This window comes from Oncorhynchus mykiss, chromosome 21, assembly GCF_057628025.1.
Source record: "Oncorhynchus mykiss isolate SJ-2025 chromosome 21, ASM5762802v1, whole genome shotgun sequence".
In the NCBI taxonomy this organism is placed as follows: Eukaryota; Metazoa; Chordata; class Actinopteri; order Salmoniformes; family Salmonidae; genus Oncorhynchus; species Oncorhynchus mykiss.
The window spans coordinates 2,492,501-2,516,682 of NC_143042.1; the positions used below are offsets into that span (position 1 = coordinate 2,492,501).

The 24,182-nt window shown below is 43.3% G+C and overlaps 3 protein-coding genes across 14 annotated transcripts in view; 1 reads left to right on the forward strand and 2 right to left on the reverse strand.

The window, feature by feature from the left end:
* Positions 1-2,347, reverse strand: part of LOC110516855 (thymidine phosphorylase-like) — a 5,198-nt gene extending 2,851 nt beyond the window's left edge. Inside the window, exons 1-4 of one of the 10 annotated variants that reach the window (XM_090213446.1) lie at positions 2,097-2,347; positions 1,661-1,745; positions 637-1,145; positions 114-320 (exon numbers count right to left, since the gene is read on the reverse strand). In XM_090213446.1, the coding sequence (XP_090069572.1) occupies positions 114-320; positions 637-775 (346 nt within the window). In that variant the 5' untranslated portion in view covers positions 776-1,145; positions 1,661-1,745; positions 2,097-2,347. Of the gene's footprint in view, positions 1-113; positions 321-636; positions 1,386-1,660; positions 1,746-1,958 lie in introns of those variants that run through there. The other 9 variants (XM_090213441.1, XM_090213443.1, XM_090213440.1 and 6 more) reach the window with 9 other exon arrangements.
* Positions 2,348-3,022: 675 nt separating this feature from the next.
* On the reverse strand, positions 3,023-11,734 carry LOC110490863 (CD82 antigen). The gene is made up of 8 exons (XM_090213450.1): positions 11,476-11,734; positions 11,233-11,311; positions 10,931-11,043; positions 8,349-8,423; positions 6,301-6,405; positions 6,025-6,201; positions 5,196-5,279; positions 3,023-5,007 (listed from the first exon to the last, which is right to left on the reverse strand). Exons 1-8 carry the CDS (start codon positions 11,539-11,541, stop codon positions 4,735-4,737), a joined length of 972 nt encoding a protein of 323 aa, XP_090069576.1. The 5' UTR covers positions 11,542-11,734; the 3' UTR covers positions 3,023-4,734.
* A 5,058-nt stretch (positions 11,735-16,792) lies between these two features.
* LOC110499794 (THAP domain-containing protein 5) lies at positions 16,793-20,119 on the forward strand. 3 transcript variants are annotated; one of them, XM_090213451.1, is made up of 3 exons: positions 16,793-16,953; positions 17,335-17,521; positions 18,340-20,119. In XM_090213451.1, the coding sequence occupies exons 1-3, from the start codon at positions 16,871-16,873 to the stop codon at positions 19,165-19,167; spliced, it is 1,098 nt and encodes a 365-aa protein (XP_090069577.1). In that variant the 5' UTR covers positions 16,793-16,870; the 3' UTR covers positions 19,168-20,119. The 3 variants fall into 3 exon arrangements, with proteins under 3 accessions (XP_090069577.1, XP_090069579.1, XP_090069580.1); XM_090213453.1 differs by having other exon boundaries at positions 16,798-16,958; XM_090213454.1 differs by having other exon boundaries at positions 16,798-16,863.
* Positions 20,120-24,182: the final 4,063 nt, after the last annotated feature.

Sequence of the window (24,182 nt, forward strand, 5' to 3'; positions counted from 1 at the left end):
CACACACACACACACACACACACACACACACACACACACACACACACACACACACACACACACACACACACACACACACACACACACACACACACACAGGTGGATCCAGGCAGGTACCTTGCAGCCGCAGGCAGCCAGAGCAGGAGCCAGCACCAGGCTGATCTTGTCCCCCACTCCACCTGTCGAATGTTTATCCACCATTAGCCCCTCCCACTCTGCCGGCCATGACATCACTTCCCCTGACATCATCATCTCCTTCGTCAGTGCGAGAGTCTCCTCTGCTACCATTCCCTTCAGCCAGATTGCCATCAGCATGGCTCCTATACACACACACACACACAAGCAAACACACACACACACACACACATGCAGACACACACGCACTCACACACACACACACGCACACACACATACACACATCAGATCAGACTTTCAACTGTAGAGTAGAGTGCAGGTTTTGGCCTGAGCTTGACTATTGATACTCAGTCTAAAGTGTGTGGGGGTCTTCTTCTCTGCAGACCTATAATAACTTGCCTTATCTGGCATCCCACCCACTGTGACTCTGTGACCTACCTGCACGTCGCTGGATGGTGTGTGTGTGTGTGTGTGTGTGTGTGTGTGTGTGTGTGTGTGTACCAATCTGGCTCTCTTGGATGGTCTTGTCCTTGACACCCTGTACGAAGTCTCGGATCTCCCCAGCACTCAGCTGTTCACCGTTCCGTTTCTTACGGATGTGTTCGGGGAAAGTGGCTTTGCTCTGCTCGTGGTGCGCCATCCCTGCAGCTCACTGACACACAGCGGACTGACACACAGCGGACTGACACACAGCGGACTGACACACAATGGACTGAAACACAGCTGACTGACACACAATGGACTGAAACACAGCTGACTGACACACAATGGACTGACACACAGCGGACTGACACACAGCGGACTGAAACACAGCTGACTGTGACACACAATGGACTGAAACACAGCTGACTGACACACAATGGACTGAAACACAGCTGACTGACACACAATGGACTGACACACAGATGACTGACACACAGCGGACTGACACACAGCGGACTGGCACACAGCGGACTGACACACAGCGGACTGACACACAGCGGACTGACACACAGCGGACTGAAACACAGCTGACTGACACACAATGGACTGACACACAGCGGACTGACACACAGCGGACTGACACACAGCTGACTGACACACAGCGGACTGAAACACAGCGGACTGATACACAGCTGACTGTGACAAGTAGGAGAGGAAAATACACGAGGGATTGTTTTAAATCACTAAACTATTGTGTGTGTATGTTTCAACAGAATCGGCGGAATGAATACACCCCTGATCAGCGTAAATACAGTTCACTCTCATAACTGCCACGTTGCGTTCCTTCTCTCCTTTGCTTGTGGACTTCAATGTACAACACATGTGACCAGGCAAAAACACATTTCCAAGCCAAACCTCTACAAACAACCTACATCTTTGTTACCATATTATCTAAAATAACGGCATACATCGTCAGCATAGTTAATAGAACTAGCTTGTTAGTAAACCTGCTACAATCATGTAGTAACGTCAGTGTAACAGTCAGTTAATAGTTACACAAGTGGGCCCCAGTGGCAATAAATGAGTAATACCAAAATCTTACCTTGACTTAGAAGAGTTCTAGTGTTGTCTTGGAAAGTCTGTTTGAGCAGGGCGTTTCTGTTGGCTGAACTAGTCAGCTGAATTTACTAGATAAACGATAATGAAAGTGAAAAAAAATGCTTAATCATCTCTCTCTCTGTCTCTCTTGCTTCTACTTCATTTTGGAAGAAATGAATTTGTTCAAAACTGTTCAACTACTGTCTTTCTCTCTCTCTGAGTCAACAACCCATATCATGGATTTCTCAATGGAAACAAAGCCATGCAGATAAAGACATTGTAATTAATTGTATGAAGAGTACCTTGGTCCTCCTTTCTTTTTGATGACCAATTTACCCCTTTTACCAAAGACCATCTTCTGTCTACCAAGTCTACTATTGTGTACCTCAGCAGAGCTTCCCTTCCTCCTCTTCTTTTCTGTGTCTGTTAAGGTTTCCTACCTGTACCGGAACGCTGCTCCTGAACACTGTCATGTCTTCCAACCTTGAGAACACACACCGGTCAAATACCCCTCTCTGTCTGTCTGTATGGAAAGACTAGTGACCAATGGGTGTGAGTGGTGGAGCGGGTCAGTTAGTCATTAACTACGACAGTAGTCACAACCCATCACGAATCAGAAGGGGAAACAGTCATTTTGACCTAAATAAATCTGACCCTACCACATCCCCTCATCCCAATACCCTCACCCTTCTTCTTACCCTCCCCCCTCCCCTTACCCCCCCCCCCCCACATCAAACCTATAATCCAGTGTATTTACTCTATCCATTATCATCAATCTTTACCTGTCTTCCTCTACCTGAACCCTCCCTGACCCTGGTCTGTACCTGTCTTCCTCTACCTGTACCCTGACTAGTCCGTACCTAACATCTGATCTGTCTTCCTCTACCTGTACCCTCCCTAGTCCGTACCTAACATCTGATCTGTCTTCCTCTACCTGTACCCTCACTAGTCCCAACCTAACATCTGACCTGTCTTCCTCTACCCGTACCCTCCCTAGTCCGTACCTAACATCTGACCTGTCTTCCTCTACCTGTACCCTGACTAGTCCGTACCTAACATCTGATCTGTCTTCCTCTACCTGTACCCTCCCTAGTCCGTACCTAACATCTGATCTGTCTTCCTCTACCTGTACCCTCCCTAGTCCGAACCTAACATCTGACCTGTCTTCCCTAATGCCTTAATACATGGGTTTCACTCAAATATGAAAGACACATAATGGAGCTTAATCAAAGCATTTCATAGGCCTATACCCATAACATCACTTACGCCACATCTCACAAACAGAATGCTACTCTTTATGTATAAAACCCACCTGTGTCACTCAAGATAACCAGAAGAGGGTGCCATTTTGAAGAATCAAGAAATCCCATTTTGAAGATTTTAATGTGTAATTTACAGACAGTCAATCACTTATCACCAAGGTCAGGCATCAGTCAATGATGGCACTGTGAAACTCACTGAAACACCTCGAGGCAGCTCTCTTAACGCTGTTCGTCTGCAGACATAACAACTGTCTTGTGAAATAAAAAGGGGTTCAAAAGTTGTTTTTATTAGTCAACGGTGGAGTCGGCTTGCAGTTTCAAAATGGTGGTTCCTTTCTTTATGTCTACATTTCCAAGTAACTGTTCAGGTTGACCAGTACAGTACACAACTATTCACACAAGGTGAGGTTGACCAGTACTGTACACAACTATTCACACAAGGTGAGGTTGACCAGTACAGTACACAACTATTCACACAAGGTGAGGTTGACCAGTACTGTACACAACTATTCACACAAGGTGAGGTTGACCAGTACTGTACACAACTATTCACACAAGGTGAGGTTGACCAGTACAGTACACAACTATTCACACAAGGTGAGGTTGACCAGTACTGTACACAACTATTCACACAAGGTGAGGTTGACCAGTACTGTACACAACTATTCACACAAGGTGAGGTTGACCAGTACAGTACACAACTATTCACACAAGGTGAGGTTGACCAGTACTGTACACAACTATTCACACAAGGTGAGGTTGACCAGTACAGTACACAACTATTCACACAAGGTGAGGTTGACCAGTACTGTACACAACTATTCACACAAGGTGAGGTTGACCAGTACTGTACACAACTATTCACACAAGGTGAGGTTGACCAGTACAGTACACAACTATTCACACAAGGTGAGGTTGACCAGTACTGTACACAACTATTCACACAAGGTGAAGTTGACCAGTACTGTACACAACTATTCACACAAGGTGAGGTTGACCAGTACAGTACACAACTATTCACACAAGGTGAGGTTGACCAGTACTGTACACAACTATTCACACAAGGTGAGGTTGACCAGTACTGTACACAACTATTCACACAAGGTGAGGTTGACCAGTACTGTACACAACTATTCACACAAGGTGAGGTTGACCAGTACTGTACACAACTATTCACACAAGGTGAGGTTGACCAGTACAGTACACAACTATTCACACAAGGTGAGGTTGACCAGTACTGTACACAACTATTCACACAAGGTGAGGTTGACCAGTACAGTACACAACTATTCACACAAGGTGAGGTTGACCAGTACTGTACACAACTATTCACACAAGGTGAGGTTGACCAGTACTGTACACAACTATTCACACAAGGTGAGGTTGACCAGTACTGTACACAACTATTCACACAAGGTGAGGTTGACCAGTTAGGGCTGATCGGATCATTAAGCCATAAACAGTAAAAAACAATGGAAACTAATGAACTAAGATTGTTCTCATTGTCAGCAGAAAACCATCTTTAATAGAAGGCCTGTGTGGCTGAAAGCACTGAACTGAGCTTTTAGAATTTGAGCAATTCCAGTGGCGGCTGGTGGGAGGAGCTACAGGAGGACGGGCTCATTGTTATGGCTGGAATGGAATTGATGGAATGGTATCAAACACATGGAAACCACGTTTGACTCTGTTCCAATTTTTCCATTCCAGTCATTACAATGAGCCTATCCTCCTATATCTCCTCTCACCAGCCTCCACTGAGCAATTCAATGTTAGCGCCCAAAGTGTCTTCAGTCATACAGAAACACTTTGGTCCTGGTTAGCGGTGGTAGGAATGGTTTGGTCCGGAGTAGGCCGGGTGTTGGTCATCAGGGTAGGCAAGGATTTCTTCAGGGTAGGCAAGGTTTGTATGTGCGTAGGCCTGGTTTGGTTCAGGATAGGTATGGTTTTGGTCAGGGTAGTCAGGGTCATCAAGGTAGTCAGGGTTTGGTTCACAATGTTCCTCAGAGAGAATCAGTTGACTAACATTTCTCAGCTTGACTTTCTGACCAACAGTCTGGTACAGATACACAGCCACAATAAACTGGAGGACCTGTCACAAGAAAACAACCTGTTTAACATCAACAACAACAACAACAACAAACTAGAAAACCTGTCGATTCAGACAAATGTGAACAGCTGAGTAGTGTGTGTGTGTGTGTGTGTCTTTGTGCATGTGGCTGTGTCTGTGTGTCTGTGTGTGTACGTGTGTGCGAGTGTGTGCATGCGTCTGTGTGTTACCTGACTGATTAGCAGGCCCACTTCCATTCCCACTATTGTCAAAGTGTTCTCCTTCAACCAGTTGGTGATTATGTCTACACATCTCTGTAAACAAAACACACACACTTGAACATGTCAATACAGATGGGAGGAGTGAGAGTGCATGTGAGAGAGAGAGTGAGAGAGAGAGAGAGAGTGCGAGAGAGAGAGTGCGAGAGAGAGAGAGAGAGTGCGAGAGAGAGAGAGAGTGCGAGAGAGAGAGAGAGAGAGAGAGAGAGAGAGAGAGAGAGAGATAGATAGATAGGTAGATAGATAGAGAGAGAGAGAGAGAGAGAGAGAGAGAGAGAGAGAGAGAGAGAGATAGATAGAGAGAGTGCGAGAGAGAGAGAGAGAGAGTGAGCGAGAGAGTGCGAGAGAGTAAGAGATATATATATATATATAGAGAGAGAGAGTGCGAGAGAGAGAGAGTGAGAGAGGGAGAGAGAGAGTGAGAGACAGACAGACATACAGACAGAGAGAGAGAGAGAGAGAGAGAGAGAGAGAGAGAGGGAGAGAGATAGAGAGAGGGGGGGAGAAGAGAGAGAGAGAGAGAGGGAGAGAGAGAGAGAGAGAGAGGGAGAGAGAGAGTGAGAGACAGACAGACATACAGACAGAGAGAGAGAGAGAGAGAGAGAGAGAGAGAGAGAGAGAGAGAGAGAGAGAGAGAGAGGGAGAGAGATAGAGAGAGGGGGGGAGAAGAGAGTACTGAGAGAGAGAGAGCGAGAGAGGGCAAGAGAGTAAGATATATATATATATATATATATATATATATATATATATATATAGAGAGAGAGAGAGGGCGAGACTGTACCTGTGGATGGATCTGTGTTTCACTTCCATTTCCAAACAGCAGTGTGCTGAATCCTGAGATGGCAGGACAGTCCGTGGTGTTGAAACAGGAACAGGGATACACCTCTATCAGACGGTTGTTCTTAATGAACATGTTGCTCTGCCAGTCATTAGGACTCTGCATACCACAGCAGTGCCCCTACACACACACACACACACACACACAACTGGTCAGTTCGGTCTCGCCTCATCTTCGCTTTTGATGTGGACCATATTTCACAATTGCTGTCATACATACATAGCGCTGTACATTATCCAGAAGCTTCCAATGTCGTTGATTGTCAGGGTTTGTTCCATATTCAGTGATGATCTTATCCACTTCTATGTTCATCTTAGATGTGATCTGTCAGCGCAAAACACATGTCTGTCTGTCTGTCTGTCTGTCTCTGTGTAGAAACACAGCAGTTATCATAGTACTGTCTGTCTGTCTCTGTGTAGAAACAAAGCAGTTATCATAGTACTGTCTGTCTGTCTGTCTGTCTGTCTGTCTGTCTGTCTGTCTGTCTGTCTGTCTCTGTGTAGAAACAAAGCATTTATCATAGTACTGTCTGTCTGTCTGTCTCTGTGTAGAAACACAGCAGTTATCATAGTACTGTCTGTCTGTCTCTGTGTAGAAACAAAGCATTTATCATAGTACTGTCTGTCTGTCTGTCTGTCTGTCTGTCTGTCTGTCTGTCTGTCTGTCTCTGTGTAGAAACAAAGCATTTATCATAGTACTGTCTGTCTGTCTCTGTGTAGAAACAAAGCATTTATCATAGTACTGTCTGTCTGTCTGTCTGTCTGTCTGTCTGTCTGTCTGTCTGTCTCTGTGTAGAAACACAGCAGTTATCATAGTACTGTCTGTCTGTCTCTGTGTAGAAACAAAGCATTTATCATAGTACTGTCTGTCTGTCTCTGTGTAGAAACACAGCAGTTATCATAGTACTGTCTGTCTGTCTCTGTGTAGAAACAAAGCATTTATCATAGTACTGTCTGTCTGTCTCTGTGTAGAAACACAGCAGTTATCATAGTACTGTCTGTCTGTCTCTGTGTAGAAACAAAGCATTTATCATAGTACTGTCTGTCTGTCTGTCTGTCTCTGTGTAGAAACACAGCATTTATCATAGTACTGTCTGTCTGTCTCTGTGTAGAAACAAAGCATTTATCATAGTACTGTCTGTCTGTCTCTGTGTAGAAACACAGCAGTTATCATAGTACTGTCTGTCTGTCTCTGTGTAGAAACAAAGCATTTATCATAGTACTGTCTGTCTGTCTCTGTGTAGAAACACAGCAGTTATCATAGTACTGTCTGTCTGTCTCTGTGTAGAAACAAAGCAGTTATCATAGTACTGTCTGTCTGTCTCTGTGTAGAAACAAAGCAGTTATCATAGTACTGTCTGTCTGTCTCTGTGTAGAAACAAAGCAGTTATCATAGTACTGTCTGTCTGTCTGTCTTTCTCTGTGTAGAAACACAGCAGTTATCATAGTACTGTCTGTCTGTCTCTGTGTAGAAACAAAGCAGTTATCATAGTACTGTCTGTCTGTCTGTCTTTCTCTGTGTAGAAACACAGCAGTTATCATAGTACTGTCTGTCTGTCTCTGTGTAGAAACAAAGCAGTTATCATAGTACTGTCTGTCTGTCTGTCTTTCTCTGTGTAGAAACACAGCAGTTATCATAGTACTGTCTGTCTGTCTCTGTGTAGAAACAAAGCAGTTATCATAGTACTGTCTGTCTGTCTGTCTGTCTCTGTGTAGAAACAAAGCAGTTATCATAGTACTGTCTGTCTGTCTCTGTGTAGAAACAAAGCAGTTATCATAGTACTGTCTGTCTCTGTGTAGAAACAAAGCAGTTATCATAGTACTGTCTGTCTGTCTGTCTTTCTCTGTGTAGAAACAAAGCAGTTATCATAGTACTGTCTGTCTGTCTGTCTCTGTGTAGAAACACAGCAGTTATCATAGTACTGTCTGTCTGTCTCTGTGTAGAAACAAAGCATTTATCATAGTACTGTCTGTCTGTCTCTGTGTAGAAACAAAGCATTTATCATAGTACTGTCTGTCTGTCTCTGTGTAGAAACAAAGCAGTTATCATAGTACTGTCTGTCTGTCTGTCTTTCTCTGTGTAGAAACAAAGCAGTTATCATAGTACTGTCTGTCTGTCTCTGTGTAGAAACAAAGCAGTTATCATAGTACTGTCTGTCTGTCTGTCTTTCTCTGTGTAGAAACAAAGCAGTTATCATAGTACTATGCAACAACATGTTAATACAGCCCATTTTCTCTGAGATGCTTAATGCTTGGTCCTGGACATACCTTTCCATGATTTAACAAAATGATGAAGATGACAAACAGCTGACCAAGGACGATGCAGATCAGGAAGCCCATGTACTGAGAGGAAAGACAGAGAGTTGACTAAAACCAGTTAGGTCACCACAAACACTACACTAGAAGCTTAAAGATGACGTGTGTGTGTGTGTGTGTGTGTGTGTGTGATGCGCGGGTCAGCTGTTTGTTCCAACAAGCTCTCACACCAGAATCATACGTTTGTCCAAAAACATCACATTTCAAAGGTTATACTATACAGTGGGGCAAAACAGTATTTAGTCAGCCACCAATTGTGCAAGTTCTGCCACTTAAAAAGATAGAGAGAGGCCTGTAATTTTCATCATAGGTACACTTCAACTATGACAGACGAAATGAGAAGAAAAAAAATCCAGAAAATCACATTGCAGGATTTTTAATGAATTTATTTGCAAATTATGGTATTTTGGCCCATTCCTCCATGCAGATCTCCTCTAGAGCAGGGATGTTTTGGGGCTGTTGCTGGGCAACACGGACTTTCAACTCCCTCCAAAGATTTTCTATGGGGTTGAGATCTGGAGACTGGCTTGGTCACTCCAGGACCTTGAAATGCTTCTTACGAAGCCACTCCTTCGTTGCCCGGGCGGTGTGTTTGGGATCATTGTCATGCTGAAAGACCCAGCCACGTTTCATCTTCAATGCCCTTGCTGATGGAAGGATGCTTTCACTCAAAATCTCACGATACATGGCCCCATTTATTCTTTCCTTTACACGGATCAGTCGTCCTGGTCCCTTTGCAGAAAAACAGACCCAAAGCATGATGTTTCCACCCCCATGCTTCACAGTAGGTATGGTGTTCTTTGGATGCAACTCAGCATTCTTTGTCCTCCAAACACGACGAGTTGAGTTTTTACCAAAAAGTTATATTTTGGTTTCATCTGACCATATGACATTCTCCCAATCTTCTTCTGGATCATCCAAATGCTCTCTAGCAAACTTCAGACGGGCCTGGACATGTACTGGACATGTACTGGCTTAAGCAGGGGGTCATGTCTGGCACTGCAGGATTTGAGTCCCTGGCGGCGTAGTGTGTTACTGATGGTAGGCTTTGTTACTTTGGTCCCAGCTCTCTGCAGGTCATTCACTAGGTCCCCCCGTGTGGTTCTGGGATTTTTGCTCACCGTTCTTGTGATCATTTTGACCCCACAGGGTGAGATCTTGCGTGGAGCCCCAGATCGAGGGAGATTATCAGTGGTCTTGTATGTCTTCCATTTCCTAATAATTGCTCCCACAGTTGATTTCTTCAAACCAAGCTGCTTACCTATTGCAGATTCAGTCTTCCCAGCCTGGTGCAGGTCTACAATTTTGTTTCTGGTGTCCTTTGACAGCTCTTTGGTCTTGGCCATAGTGGAGTTTGGAGTGTGACTGTTTGAGGTTGTGGACAGGTGTCTTTTATACTGATAACAAGTTCAAACAGGTGCCATTAATACAGGTAACGAGTGGAGGACAGAGGAGCCTCTTAAAGAAGAAGTTCCAGGTCTGTGAGAGCCTGTCACGGCTGATTTCCTCCTCTTCGTCTGAAGGTGTAGCAGGGATTGGACCACTACGCAGCGTAGTTCGTGCTCAACATGTTTTAATAAAAGAAGAATAAAGGTGGACACTATGCAAATACAAAATAACAAACGTGGCAAAACCGAAACAGTCCTATCTGGTGCAGAGAACACAAAGACAGGAAACAACCACCCACAAAGTACCCACAGAATATGGCTGCCTAAATTTGATTCCCAATCAGAGACAACAATAGACAGCTGCCTCTAATTGAGAACCAATCTAGGCAACCATAGATATACAAATTACCTAGAAGGGAAACAGCCCCATAAACATACAAAAACCCCTAGACAAGACAAAAACACATACATACATCACCCATGTCACACCCTGACCTAACCAGAATAACAAGGAAAAACAAAGAATATTAAGGTCATGGTGTGACAAAGCCAGAAATCTTGCTTGTTTGTAGGTGACCAAATACTTATTTTCCACCATAATTTGCAAATAAATTCATTAAAAATCTTACAATGTGATTTTCTGGATTTCTTTTCTCATTTTGTCTGTCATAGTTGAAGTGTACCTATGATGAAAATTACAGGCCTATCATCTTTTTAAGTGGGAGAACTTGCACAATTGGTGGCTGACTAAATACTTTTTTGCCCCACTGTATGTGATAAAGTGAAAATCTGAGGCCTACACCCGACCTTAACCTGCAAATATAGAAAATATCTTGTACAGTTCCCTTTCTTCTCTTGTACATTTATTTACTGACAGACATGAAGTGCACAATAATGATACATTTATGGATTTTTTTATGGATAGTTTTCTCTATATTCAACCCACCCGCCACCAACCCGCCCTTTCATCCACACAATATTTAATGACCCTAAACCCACCCACCCTGGATATAACTGTGCGGACTACGGGTTATGAGTCAACCCACACATCACTAGTGTGTGTGTGTGTGTGTGTGTGTGTGTGTGTGTGTGTGTGTGTGTGTGTGTGTGTGTGTGTGTTGTTATGACCGTAACATGACCACTCACTAGTAGTAGGAAGCACCTGTTCTCCAGTTGGGCTCCCATACACCCCAGGATAGTGACACCAACCACCACTAGACCAATGATGAACAGTCCCCCAGCTACAGTCTTCACCTCAACTACACACACACACACACGCACGCACGCACACGCACTCGCACGCACACGCACACGCACACACACACACAACAAAAATGCAGGTGTGTTTTCGGAGGAACAATCACACCCTTGTCTCTCTCATAACATTTGAGTTGATATAGAAACTCTGAAATGTGACAAAAGGCAATTCTCTGTCCAGTATAACTTACCAGAGCTGAGAACAGCAATGAAATTGTCTTTGTCAAACAAGATCCACACCGCACATCCAAAGATACAGAGCCCCAGAATCTGTGTAGAGGATTCAGAATGCTGCATGTCACTTCATATGTAGTACATGAAACCCCCATGTCGAGAGGCGACATCTCTGGGTCGTTTTTAGAAGATTCAGATGAGGAACGCTAGCTGGTTAAGATTAGGGTTAGGTTGAATTCTCCATCTTTTTTTGTTCTTACCAAGAAAACAGAGTTGAAAACTGCTGCGAAGAATTTGAGAATTTGAAACTTGTCGTCCACCTTCATGATGTATTCCTGATATTTTATCTGTGGTAACTTCTCACTGACACGGCGACAGGCAACAGCAATGGCAGACAAACTATTTTTCTCTCACCTCCCTGTCTGCCTGACTACTGTTAAGGTAATGCTTTATTTGGTAGGTGCCATTTCCTGGTTCCATCACCTTGGGAACAGAGTCCAGCTCCTCGTTGTTCTTAATAATTAACTACTCCCACGCATGAAGGTATCACACATACACACACACACACGCACGCACACACGCACACACACACACACACACACACACACACACACACACACACACACACACACACACACACACACACACACCTACCTATCTACCTAGCACCGACCTACTTACCTTCCTGATACTTGAAGTGCTGTGGTCCTGGATCCTATGTCCTAGTAGCCTATGAGACAACATTATTGTTATGGCATGGGTTTGAATCCTGGGTCTGCCATGGTAGGGATAACCTACATTTCTTGACACACAAAGTCAGCATGCTGTTTGGGCGTTTGTAACAGAACAATTAACTGATGTTTGAGAGCAGTGGAGGCTGCTGAGGGGAGGACGGCTCACACTAATGGAATGGTATAAAACACATCAACTGCAGTGTTCCTCACCTGGCTTACTGTAAAAAGCTAAACAAAGGATTGACTACTGTACTTCTAAATTTCCCTCAACCTTGTCTTGTGGATTTGGCCATAGGTTCTCATCCACATCACAATGGATGTTTTCATTAGCCAAACCTCTTGGGAAGAATCTTCGGGCAGGGCAAATCCAGGCCTGACACTGGTCTGCAGTGATGTCATTGCATGGTGAATCCAGGCCTGACACTGGTCTGCCGTGATGTCATTGCATGGTGAATCCAGGCCTGACACTGGTCTGCCGTGATGTCATTGCATGCGTCATCCATGGCCTGGAGAAGGGTGGCTTGTTCGTGAGGGCGCCTATCACATACCTTCCACCTCCATGTGGAGAAAAATTCCTCAATCGGGTTTTTAGGAAAGGAGAGTATGGGGGTATGTACAGGGTGGTAAATTGTGGATGGGCCTGAAACCATGCTTGCACCATTTGAGCATGGTGGAACCTGACATTATCCCACACAATGACATAGGTCATGACATCAGCTCTACAGACCTGATTTAGCCCATCAAGGAAGGTTACATTTGAACAGCGAATCATGTGGCTGCCTGCAACTCAATATATAGAGTATATAGAGTAGAGAGCTTTAGTTGTTGTTCGACCAAACATTAGAATGGGCAACGTGCGTAATCTAAGCAACTTTGACCGTGGTATGATTGTTGATGCCACACATGGTGATTCCAGCATCTCAGAAACAGCTGCCTTCCTGGGATTTTTACACACTACAGTCTCTAGAGTTTACAGAGAATGGTGTGATAAACAAAACACATTCAGTGAACGGCAGTTCTGTGGTCAAAAACACCTTGTTAAGGGGAGAGGTCAGAGGAGAATGTCCAGACTCATTCAAGCTAACAGAAAGGCCACAAATGCTCAAATAACAGCTGTTTAAAACAGTGGTGTGCAGAAGGGCATCTCTTAACATACAACGCCGTGAATAATTCAGGCTGTTGTGGAGGCAAAAGGGGGTCCTACCCAGTACTAGATAGGTGTACCTAATAAAGTGGCTGGTGAGTGTACAGTAATGTTAAATCTGAAAACATGGTCTGGAAAAGTGGTACATGGGACCATAGAAACAGTGTCTGATAAAGAATGATGATGAAATATTACATCCATAGATAATGTAGTCCAATTAGTTCATGTTCCACGGTAATTGGTGTCAATGGATCTCATTATCCAGAAACTTTCATGATCTAAACATGGAATATTGCTTGTCAGTTTCCATAAAACTATGCATTAAGAGTAATGCAACAGATACTCATCATTTTGATCAGTTGTATCAATTGATAGTTAGATCATTGTAATGAAATGAATTGACAGTCATCTCAGATGTAATGTGTGAATAGACAGTCACCTCAGATGTAATGTGTGAATAGACAGTCATCTCAGATGTAATGTGTGAATAGACAGTCATCTCAGATGTAATGTGTGAATAGACAGTCATCTCAGATGTAGTGTGTGAATAGACAGTCATCTCAGATGTAATGTGTGAATAGACAGTCATCTCAGATGTAATGTGTGAATAGACAGTCATCTCAGATGTAATGTGTGAGTAGACAGTCATCTCAGATGTAATGTGTGAATAGACAGTCATCTCAGATGTAATGTGTGAATAGACAGTCATCTCAGATGTAATGTGTGAATAGACAGTCATCTCAGATGTAATGTGTGAATAGACAGTCATCTCAGATGTAATGTGTGAATAGACAGTCATCTCAGATGTAATGTGTGAATAGACAGTCATCTCAGATGTAATGTGTGAATAGACAGTCATCTCAGATGTAATGTGTGAATAGACAGTCATCTCAGATGTAATGTGTGAATAGACAGTCATCTCAGATGTAATGTGTGAATAGACAGTCATCTCAGATGTAATGTGTGAATAGACAGTCATCTCAGATGTAATGTGTGAATAGACAGTCATCTCAGATGTAATGTGTGAATAGACAGTCATCTCAGATGTAATGTGTGAATAGACAGTCATCTCAGATGTAATGTGTGAATAGACAGTCATCTCAGATGTAATGTGTGAATAGACAGTCATCTCAGATGTAATGTGTGAATAGACAGTCATCTCAGATGTAATGTGTGAATAGACAGTCGTCTCAGATGTAGTGTGTGAATAGACAGTCATCTCAGATGTAATGTGTGAATAGACAGTCATCTCAGATGTAATGTGTGAATAGACAGTCATCTCAGATGTAATGTGTGAATAGACAGTCATCTCAGATGTAATGTGTGAATAGACAGTCATCTCAGATGTAATGTGTGAATAGACAGTCATCTCAGATGTAATGTGTGAATAGACAGTCATCTCAGATGTAATGTGTGAATAGACAGTCATCTCAGATGTAATGTGTGAATAGACAGTCATCTCAGATGTAATGTGTGAATAGACAGTCATCTCAGATGTAATGTGTGAATAGACAGTCATCTCAGATGTAATGTGTGAATAGACAGTCATCTCAGATGTAATGTGTGAATAGACAGTCATCTCAGATGTAATGTGTGAATAGACAGTCATCTCAGATGTAATGTGTGAATAGACAGTCATCTCAGATGTAATGTGTGAATAGACAGTCATCTCAGATGTAATGTGTGAATAGACAGTCATCTCAGATGTAATGTGTGAATAGACAGTCATCTCAGATGTAATGCGTGAATAGACAGTCATCTCAGATGTAATGCGTGAATAGACAGTCATCTCAGATGTAATGCGTGAATAGACAGTCATCTCAGATGTAATGCGTGAATAGACAGTCATCTCAGATGTAATGTGTGAATAGACAGTCATCTCAGATGTAATGTGTGAATAGACAGTCATCTCAGATGTAATGTGTGAATAGACAGTCATCTCAGATGTAATGTGTGAATAGACAGTCATCTCAGATGTAATGTGTGAATAGACAGTCATCTCAGATGTAATGTGTGAATAGACAGTCATCTCAGATGTAATGTGTGAATAGACAGTCATCTCAGATGTAATGTGTGAATAGACAGTCATCTCAGATGTAATGTGTGAATAGACAGTCATCTCAGATGTAATGTGTGAATAGACAGTCATCTCAGATGTAATGTGTGAATAGACAGTCATCTCAGATGTAATGTGTGAATAGGCAGTCATCTCAGATGTAATGTGTGAATAGACAGTCATCTCAGATGTAATGTGTGAATAGACAGTCATCTCAGATGTAATGTGTGAATAGACAGTCATCTCAGATGTAGTGTGTGAATAGACAGTCATCTCAGATGTAATGTGTGAATAGACAGTCATCTCAGATGTAATGTGTGAATAGACAGTCATCTCAGATGTAATGTGTGAATAGACAGTCATCTCAGATGTAATGTGTGAATAGACAGTCATCTCAGATGTAATGTGTGAATAGACAGTCATCTCAGATGTAATGTGTGAATAGACAGTCATCTCAGATGTAATGTGTGAATAGACAGTCATCTCAGATGTAATGTGTGAATAGACAGTCATCTCAGATGTAATGTGTGAATAGACAGTCATCTCAGATGTAATGTGTGAATAGACAGTCATCTCAGATGTAATGTGTGAATAGACAGTCATCTCAGATGTAATGTGTGAATAGACAGTCATCTCAGATGTAATGTGTGAATAGACAGTCATCTCAGATGTAATGTGTGAATAGACAGTCATCTCAGATGTAATGTGTGAATAGACAGTCATCTCAGATGTAATGTGTGAATAGACAGTCATCTCAGATGTAATGTGTGAATAGACAGTCATCTCAGATGTAATGTGTGAATAGACAGTCATCTCAGATGTAATGTGTGAATAGACAGTCATCTCAGATGTAATGTGTGAATAGACAGTCATCTCAGATGTAATGTGTGAATAGACAGTCATCTCAGATGTAGTGTGTGAATAGACAGTCATCTCAGATGTAATGTGTGAATAGACAGTCATCTCAGATGTAGTGTGTGAATAGACAGTCATCTCAGATGTAATGTGTGAATAGACAGTCATCTCAGATGTAATGTGTGAATAGACAGTCATCTCAGATGTAATGTGTGAATAGACAGTCATCTCAGATGTAATGTGTGAATAGACAGTCATCTTAGATGTAATGTGTGAATAGACAGTCATCTCAGATGTAATGTGTGAATAGACAGTCATCTCAGATGTAATGTGTGAATAGACAGTCATCTCAGATGTAATGTGTGAATAGACAGTCATCTCAGATGTAATGTGTGAATAGACAGTCATCTCAGATGTAATGTGTGAATAGACAGTCATCTCAGATGTAATGTGTGAATTGCATTTTGAAATGGTAATACTTTGATGTTAAGTTGTGTCACTTTGAACAGGTCATTTTAGTTAAATGAACAAATGCTCTTAGCTTTATGTGTACTGTATCCAAGCAATTGGAAAAAGTGTTAGAGTTTTGAAAAGTTTGCATTTTGATCATTGGTTGTGAGTTTTGTGTATAGAGTTTTGAAAAATGACATCAAGGTTCCGAAATTAGTGCTAAAGTGATTGTAAAAAAACTGTAACATCTAAATGCAGAATGGCAGTTCCACCGCCAAGCGCTAGATGGCAGTGTCATTTGGACACTAAGCCACAACTTACGTGCCGCAGCAACTCTCTTCTCTGCCGCAGCCATACAGTAGAGGAAGACCGAAAGACTTCCGCGTACAGACGTTTAATGTATTTTCAGGTGAAATATGCCCCGTTACTGTGCTGTAAAACTTTGCAAAAATCGTGGAGGAACACCCGCTAAAGAAAACAAGAGAATAAGCTTTTACCCGTACGGTATCTATTATTTTCCCATCACGTTTCTATGTGCAGATACAGTCCTACTTCTAGCTAGCTTAACGAGCATGCTCATATTGGTTGCTGGCTAGCGTTGTGTATCCAGCAGTGCCCTCAGAACAAATAGTTAGCTGTCATAGAAAAACACAAAGCCTCCTTTGTTTACCTTTGTGTATAACAATTGACGAATGACTGGTGCTGCATTTGTTGTTATTGTGTTTCTTGGTCTTCAGCCTAGGCTGAAACACTAGTAACGTTACAGAAGCAATGCGTTGTATGTAATCTTGATCATTTGGATGGGGCTGACAAATCGAAATAGGGCATGTCAACAAATGTAGCTGTCTTAACAACATGTTTGTATTGTCTCCTCACACAGGTTCCCTTTGCAAGATGAGGTCAGGCTGCAGATATGGGTAGACAACATGAAGCGAGAGGAGTGGACCCCCAGCAGACACCAGTACCTGTGTAGTGAACATTTCACTGAGGACTGCTTTGACCTGCGATGGGGGATCCGGTACCTGAAACACACGGCCTTCCCTACCATCTTCCCTCACACACACGATGTAAGTAGACAGACACCCCTTCTGTGACACCCAACAAAATTATCAGAAGTCTTAATGCACATTTCCAGAATAGTGACAGCTATTAGAGTTTCACATTAGTTTGATCATGCATTTTACGCTGATCGTCATTTCAGTGTACAAAGCATTGTGTGGGGATATTTTCTTTGGGATTCATCGGGGCTGGGGTCAATTCAATGTGAAGCCAGTCGATTCAGGAATTTATTTTCATTTAAAATTCAACAATGGAAAAAAAAGTTTTGAAATGAATATCTTCTACTCCTCAGTTTACTGAGAAGTCATTGAAAATAGATGCTGTTTTTTCACATTTGGAATTGTTTTTTAAGTTGACTGCCTTGATTTTGAATAGTTTTTTAAGTTGACTGCCTTGATTTTGAATAGTTTTTTAAGTTGACTGCCTTGATTTTGAATAGTTTTTTAAGTTGACTGCCTTGATTTTGAATTGTTTTTTAAGTTGACTGCCTTGATTTTGAATTGTTTTTTAAGTTGACTGCCTTGATTTTGAATAGTTTTTTAAGTTGACTGCCTTGATTTTGAATAGTTTTTTAAGTTGACTGCCTTGATTTTGAATTGAACCATCCCTGGAATTGATTAAAGTGCAACATCACATTGTATCGGTCGTACAACATATTTTACAGTGAAACGCTTTCATTTCTAGATCCAACAATGCAGTTCACCTAATAATACAAAATAACACACAAATCCCCCCAAATAAAAATACATAAATTACAGCACTATACACGGCTATATTATGACAGCATGATTTCTGTTTGTGTTTAATCATCACTCTTTCCCCCCAGGACGAAGATAAAACCGTTTCCACCAGTAAGAACACCACCAAGCCCAAAACCAGGATATGCAACGCCAACATTGAACTCATCCGCTCCCCCTCCCCTCCTGGCAAGAATACACCTCTGATTCTGAAAAGGTCAGTCAGAGTGGAACCAGTCGTGGTGAGTGTCACTCCTGTCCCTAACCCTGAGGATGCCAGTGAATCTACGGTCACTACACTGTTATATGAAAGGCCGCTTGTTTCAGACACAGAGGCCTCTACTCCTAGTGAAATGGTCCCGGGGGAGGTGATGCTCTCAGAGACCCAGGCTGCAGTGTGTGAGGTGAACAGAGAACTATCTGGAGACAGTGGTGGGATACTGACAGCCTCATGCTTGAACCTGTCTGGTGAGACACAGACACTGCAGCAGCTGGATACACTGGACTCCACTGTGACTGTGCTCTGCTGTGAATCCGTCGTCCCTGTCGGCCGTTTCTCTGAATGTGAAGCCACGGTGGACGCCCTCCATGTGGCCCTCGGTCAGACGTTTAGGATCTTCCCTCTGGAGCTGCGGAGGGAGGAGTGGGTGGGAGACCGGGAGGAGGGCCCCGGGGAGGGGGGACACATCTCTGTGTACGAGCACTCCTACTCCAAACAGGACACGGACCAGGAACAGCTGTGGAGGAAGACAGCCAGCCTCCACACCAAGATCATGGAGCTGGATAGGAGAGAGGAAAGCACCATGGCTAAAATACGATCGCTTGAGAGCGAGATGGCACATCTGAAGAAGAGCAACGTTGTTTTAAAAGAAAAGCAGAAATTACTAGAGGACTATATTACTTCTGCGTTGCTCTGATGTCTTAACCTCAGTGCTTTGTTTCCATTAACAACGGTCTTTCTAATGAGATGTATTTTGTCTAGTTATTACAGGGTTATTACAGGGTTATTACAGGGTTATTACAGTCTCAATCACTTGTACTTATTTATTATCTGTTTACATGTTTCACCAGAGTTATATTACTTACTAGTAGTGAGGCCCTTCTCAAAGAACGTTGGCCAAGGCTACAATCTGTTCTCCAGCTCGTTCTAGCTCTTCCGTTTGTCTCCGCTAGGTGGCACTGTGTCTTTAGGACAGGCCCTGGCACGATGCACTACTGTTTCATGTTTCGACATCACTGACTGACATATTGTCAATATTAGTGGTGTAATTTGGAGCGTTTTAAGGGACGTGATATTCCCTATTCTTGTGCTACAGATGGCTGCTTGTTTTATTCAATGGTATAGTATTCGTATATCATATCAAATCTACTGTGCGGTCATACGGATCCTTACTGGTTATTAATGTATGAAAAGGTGTTTTTCACTAATGTTTTATGTTTATTTGGATAATAACAAGCAGCCTGCGGTACGTAAGTATCCGAGTGACTGAGACGACTACACCGTTTTAGGTGCATCTTCTTGGTTCTAATTAAATGGTTGAATAGGAAAAGGTGCAACGCTTCCTCACTATTCAAAATATATTTTTTATTCAAGCAACTATTAAAAGCTTGACGTTTCGGGCCTTCGTCAATTTCCTTAAATAGACAGGTTCTGATAAATGAACCGGTTCTGGTGAAGACCGTTGAAGGCCGAAACGTCAAGCTTTTAATACTTTCTCAAATAAAATCATATATTTGAATGTTAAACAAGCTTTGCACCTTTTTGATGATGTAACTGGTTGCTCCTTGACTCCCATTGGTTGGGCGTCCTCTACTTCTTTCCATAAAGAAATTAAATGGTCAACTGATTTCTCATCACTGAAAATGCAACACTGCGGTCCTCTTTCTTGATGGAAATGGCTTACATTACCTGCAACCCTTTTATCAATGCAATGACATCACACGTGTCATGATGAAGCTGATGGTGCTTTCAAGACAACTGGGGGGGGTCAAATCATGACGTCAGTGAGCTTCATGTTGGAGCTTTATGCAGCTGGGGGGGGTCTAGCTCCGACTCTTTCTGGAGCTCCGACCTTCCTACCTGTGGATCGCTGACATTATGATTTGACCTTATATTTTATGGAGTTCCCGGGCTTCAGAGGCCTGAGTTCCCGAGCTTCAGAGGTCTGAGTTCCCGGGCTTCAGAGGCCTGAGTTCCCGGGCTTAAGAGGCCTGAGTTCCCGGGCTTAAGAGGCCTGAGTTCCCGGGCTTCAGAGGCCTGAGTTCCCGGGCTTCAGAGGTCTGAGTTCCCGAGCTTCAGAGGCCTGAGTTCCCGGGCTTCAGAGGCCTGAGTTCCCGTGCTTCAGAGGCCTGAGTTCCCGAGCTTCAGAGGCCTGAGTTCCCGGGCTTCAGAGGCCTGAGTTCCCGGGCTTCAGAGGTCTGAGTTCCCGGGCTTCAGAGGCCTGAGTTCCCGAGCTTCAGAGGCCTGAGTTCCCGGGCTTCAGAGGCCTGAGTTCCCGGGCTTCAGAGGCCTGAGTTCCCGGGCTTCAGAGGCCTGAGTTCCCGACTTGGAATTCCGAGTTGAACGACCGTTCAAAACTATTTTTCCCAGAGCTCGGAGCTCGTTTTAATCCAAATTCACAGATGTTTTGAACGCACTGAAGTCTGAGATTTCCGAGTTCACAGTTGTTATGAACGTGGCGTAACCTCAAACCAGAACTGACCGTTTCATTTCACTTGTAGTGAAACATAATGTGAGCAACCACTAGCATTCCAAAGGAGCAACAGTAGAGAGATATAGCAGATACATAAAGCAGAATAGAATAGAAGGGCTGCTTGTAGGAAGGGCTGCTTGTAGGAAGGGCTGCTTGTTGGAAGGGCTGCTTGTAGGAAGGGCTGCTTGTAGCAAGGGCTGCTTGTAGGAAGGGCTGCTTGTAGCAAGGGCTGCTTGTAGGAAGGGCTGCTTGTAGGAAGGGCTGCTTGTAGCAAGGGCTGCCTGTAGGAAGGGCTGCCTGTAGGAAGGGCTGCCTGTAGGAAGGGCTGCCTGTAGGAAGGGCTGCTTGTAGGAAGGGCTGCTTGTAGACTATTGTGAGATGAAGGGAGCTCTAATCACAGTGGAGACGACACGCTGTAATTTGGACCTGAGATCTATAAGAGAAACGTCACACGCCTCACAGAGCCACTCTGAAGACACACGACATTGTCACTTTCCCAGTTTATTGATCTCGGGTAAAAAGAACAGCATGTACACTGAGATGACTGATTGATTACTAGTCTGCAATGCTACAAAGTCAACTTCACAGCAATGTTATTGATATCCGAGAAGAACTTTTGAGCAGTAATGAAGAAGCTTGGGACTTCACTGACGATTTAAAATCATATAGGTTGACTTTGATAATGTAAAGATTGGCCTATAGGTCCTGTCTTTGGCTCTAGATGATTGGCCCACGCCCTTGTTCTGTCTCTGTCCAATAGAATGTAGCAGCAGCACAAATACAAGGACACAACAACCAATCATGTCGGTGATAGGAAAACAACATTTATTCAATTCCAGATGTTAATTGCTGTGCTTGTGTGTTTCAATGCAGTACCTTTGTGTTCGCAACACATCTAATGAACTTTATATTACATTAGAACATGGCCCTCAAAATGCTCTCAGCTCTGTCTGTTGCCAAGTGATAGTCTCATCCTGTTTGTATCCTAGATCCTATGCAGAATGCAACCTGCCATCGGGCAGGCGTAATGTCTGCACTGCACCAACCCAGTGGGGTATTTCAGACAGCAGGATTGTTAACTTAGCCAGCTAACTTTGATTAGCAGCCACATGTAACTGTTGATGTTCTGGTTGATTAAGAAAGCTATTTTTTTTATTGGTTGTTTTTATTGGAAATATTGTTTTTATTGGAAACTTCAGAACTGTGAAGTTATTTCAGGCCGTTTTGGACAGTTAGCCGCTAACTCATTGATCCATGTTTTTGGAGCAGCAGCCGATTCACAGGGTTTGTGTGGATACAGGGAGAACTCCAGGTATGGTTGAACTGAACATCTAAGCACTGACTTTTTGCCCTAGAAAAGCACTTACTTTAATTGTACCCGTAGTCATAACAAAAGACAAGTGGTTGTTAGGTTTTATCAATGCTAATTATATGCTGATGCATTCGTCATAACTGACCTTTCTAAAGGCTATCATTAGATGCCAAATGTTCACTTAGTCTCCCGGTGACATCGCTGCACGACTACGTCAACATTCGTTAGGATTCACCCCTGCATCTTTCTGCCTCCATCCCCTGAGAGAAACGCCTTCCATCCCTGGGACCCGAGGCCTGGTCTGCTTCCCAAAGGGGCTGTGTAACACACTACTCTGGCCCATTTGGAACACGCTCTCTGACTGCACTTGCCTGAACGACTCGTGTGAATAAATGAGGTGTTTAGCATTATTCCAACGCATTAGTCAAGACTCTAAACAAACAGACTTAATGGGGGCCATTGTTTGTTCTGCACTTAGAGTCTAATTTCATTTCAGAGTGAGAAGTCTTTTGATGGTGTTGTTGTTTGTGAAAGGTTAATGCTAAATGAAGCATCCATCCACTGTGTTATGTCCATTCAAAGACAGAGTACACTTCTAGTAGGTTAAGGCAAGCTACTAATCACCTTGAGTCTAAAGTATAAACATGTATTATGCATGGTGTTGTCAGAACAGGTCAGTCGTTTTTTGATTTTCATTTGAGAAAAATGACCAGAAAGAGAAAAAAAAGTGTTTTCTGGACGTATTTACACGATCATTATTGGTTCAATTGAGTCATGGCGCTGTTCCACGTGTTTCATGCACATCAGTAACCTGCCGCAGCGGGCGTTTCTCTCTGGTCCTGATGAGAAGAATGTGTTGTCGGGGGAGGTTCTCTTCTGCACTGTTGAACCAATCCAATAAATGTGGAGGAGGAGTTAAGAGGGAGTGTTGCCTTGTTGACGTCCTAAAGCGGAAGTCCCGTCACAGATTCTTCCTATTTCCCCTGAAAACCAGATGCATCCGGCTGTTAACCAACCCACTGAGGGTGGAGGAGATGAGACACGAAGACATCCAATTCATTCACCATGATTATGTCCCAAATGGCACCCTATTCCCTTTATAGTGCACTACTTATGACCATAACCCTATATGGGGAATAGGGAGCCATTTGGGATGCCCACATGAAGACATCCAATCTATCTCTGAGACTGTGCTTTTAATGTATGTGAAGGGATTAGATGGACATACCAGGGCATTCTTTAATGATCACTCAAGCTTCATGTTAAGCCTGACTGTTGGTCTCTCCTGGAGATGGAGGATGACATGTCTGATCACAGCTGTTGATCTCTCCTGGAGATGGAAGATGACATGTCGGATCACAGAGCTGTTGGTCTCTCCTGGAGATAGAGGATGACATGTCTGATCACAGAGCTGTTGATCTCTCTTGGAGATGGAGGAGGACATGTCTGATCACAGCTGTTGGTCTCTCCTGGAGATGGAGGATGACATGTCTGATCACAGCTGTTGATCTCTCCTGGAGATGGAGGATGACATGTCTGATCACAGCTGTTGGTCTCTCCTGGAGATGGAAGATGACATGTCTGATCACAGAGCTGTTGGTCTCTCCTGGAGATGAAGGAGGACATGTCTGATCACAGCTGTTGATCTCTCCTGGAGATGGAGGATGACATGTCTGATCACAGCTGCTGATCTCTCCTGGAGATGGAGGATGACATGTCTGATCACAGCTGTTGGTCTCTCCTGGAGATAGAGGATGACATGTCTGATCACAGAGGGACTAAAGAAGGGTATGAGGACCACTACAGTCTCTCTCTCTCTTTCTGTCTCTCTCTCTGTCTCTCTCTCTCTGTCTCTCTCTGTCTCTCTCGCTCGCTCACAAGCACACTTAGAACCACTACAGTGTCAATGGGGAGGAGTGGCCATCAC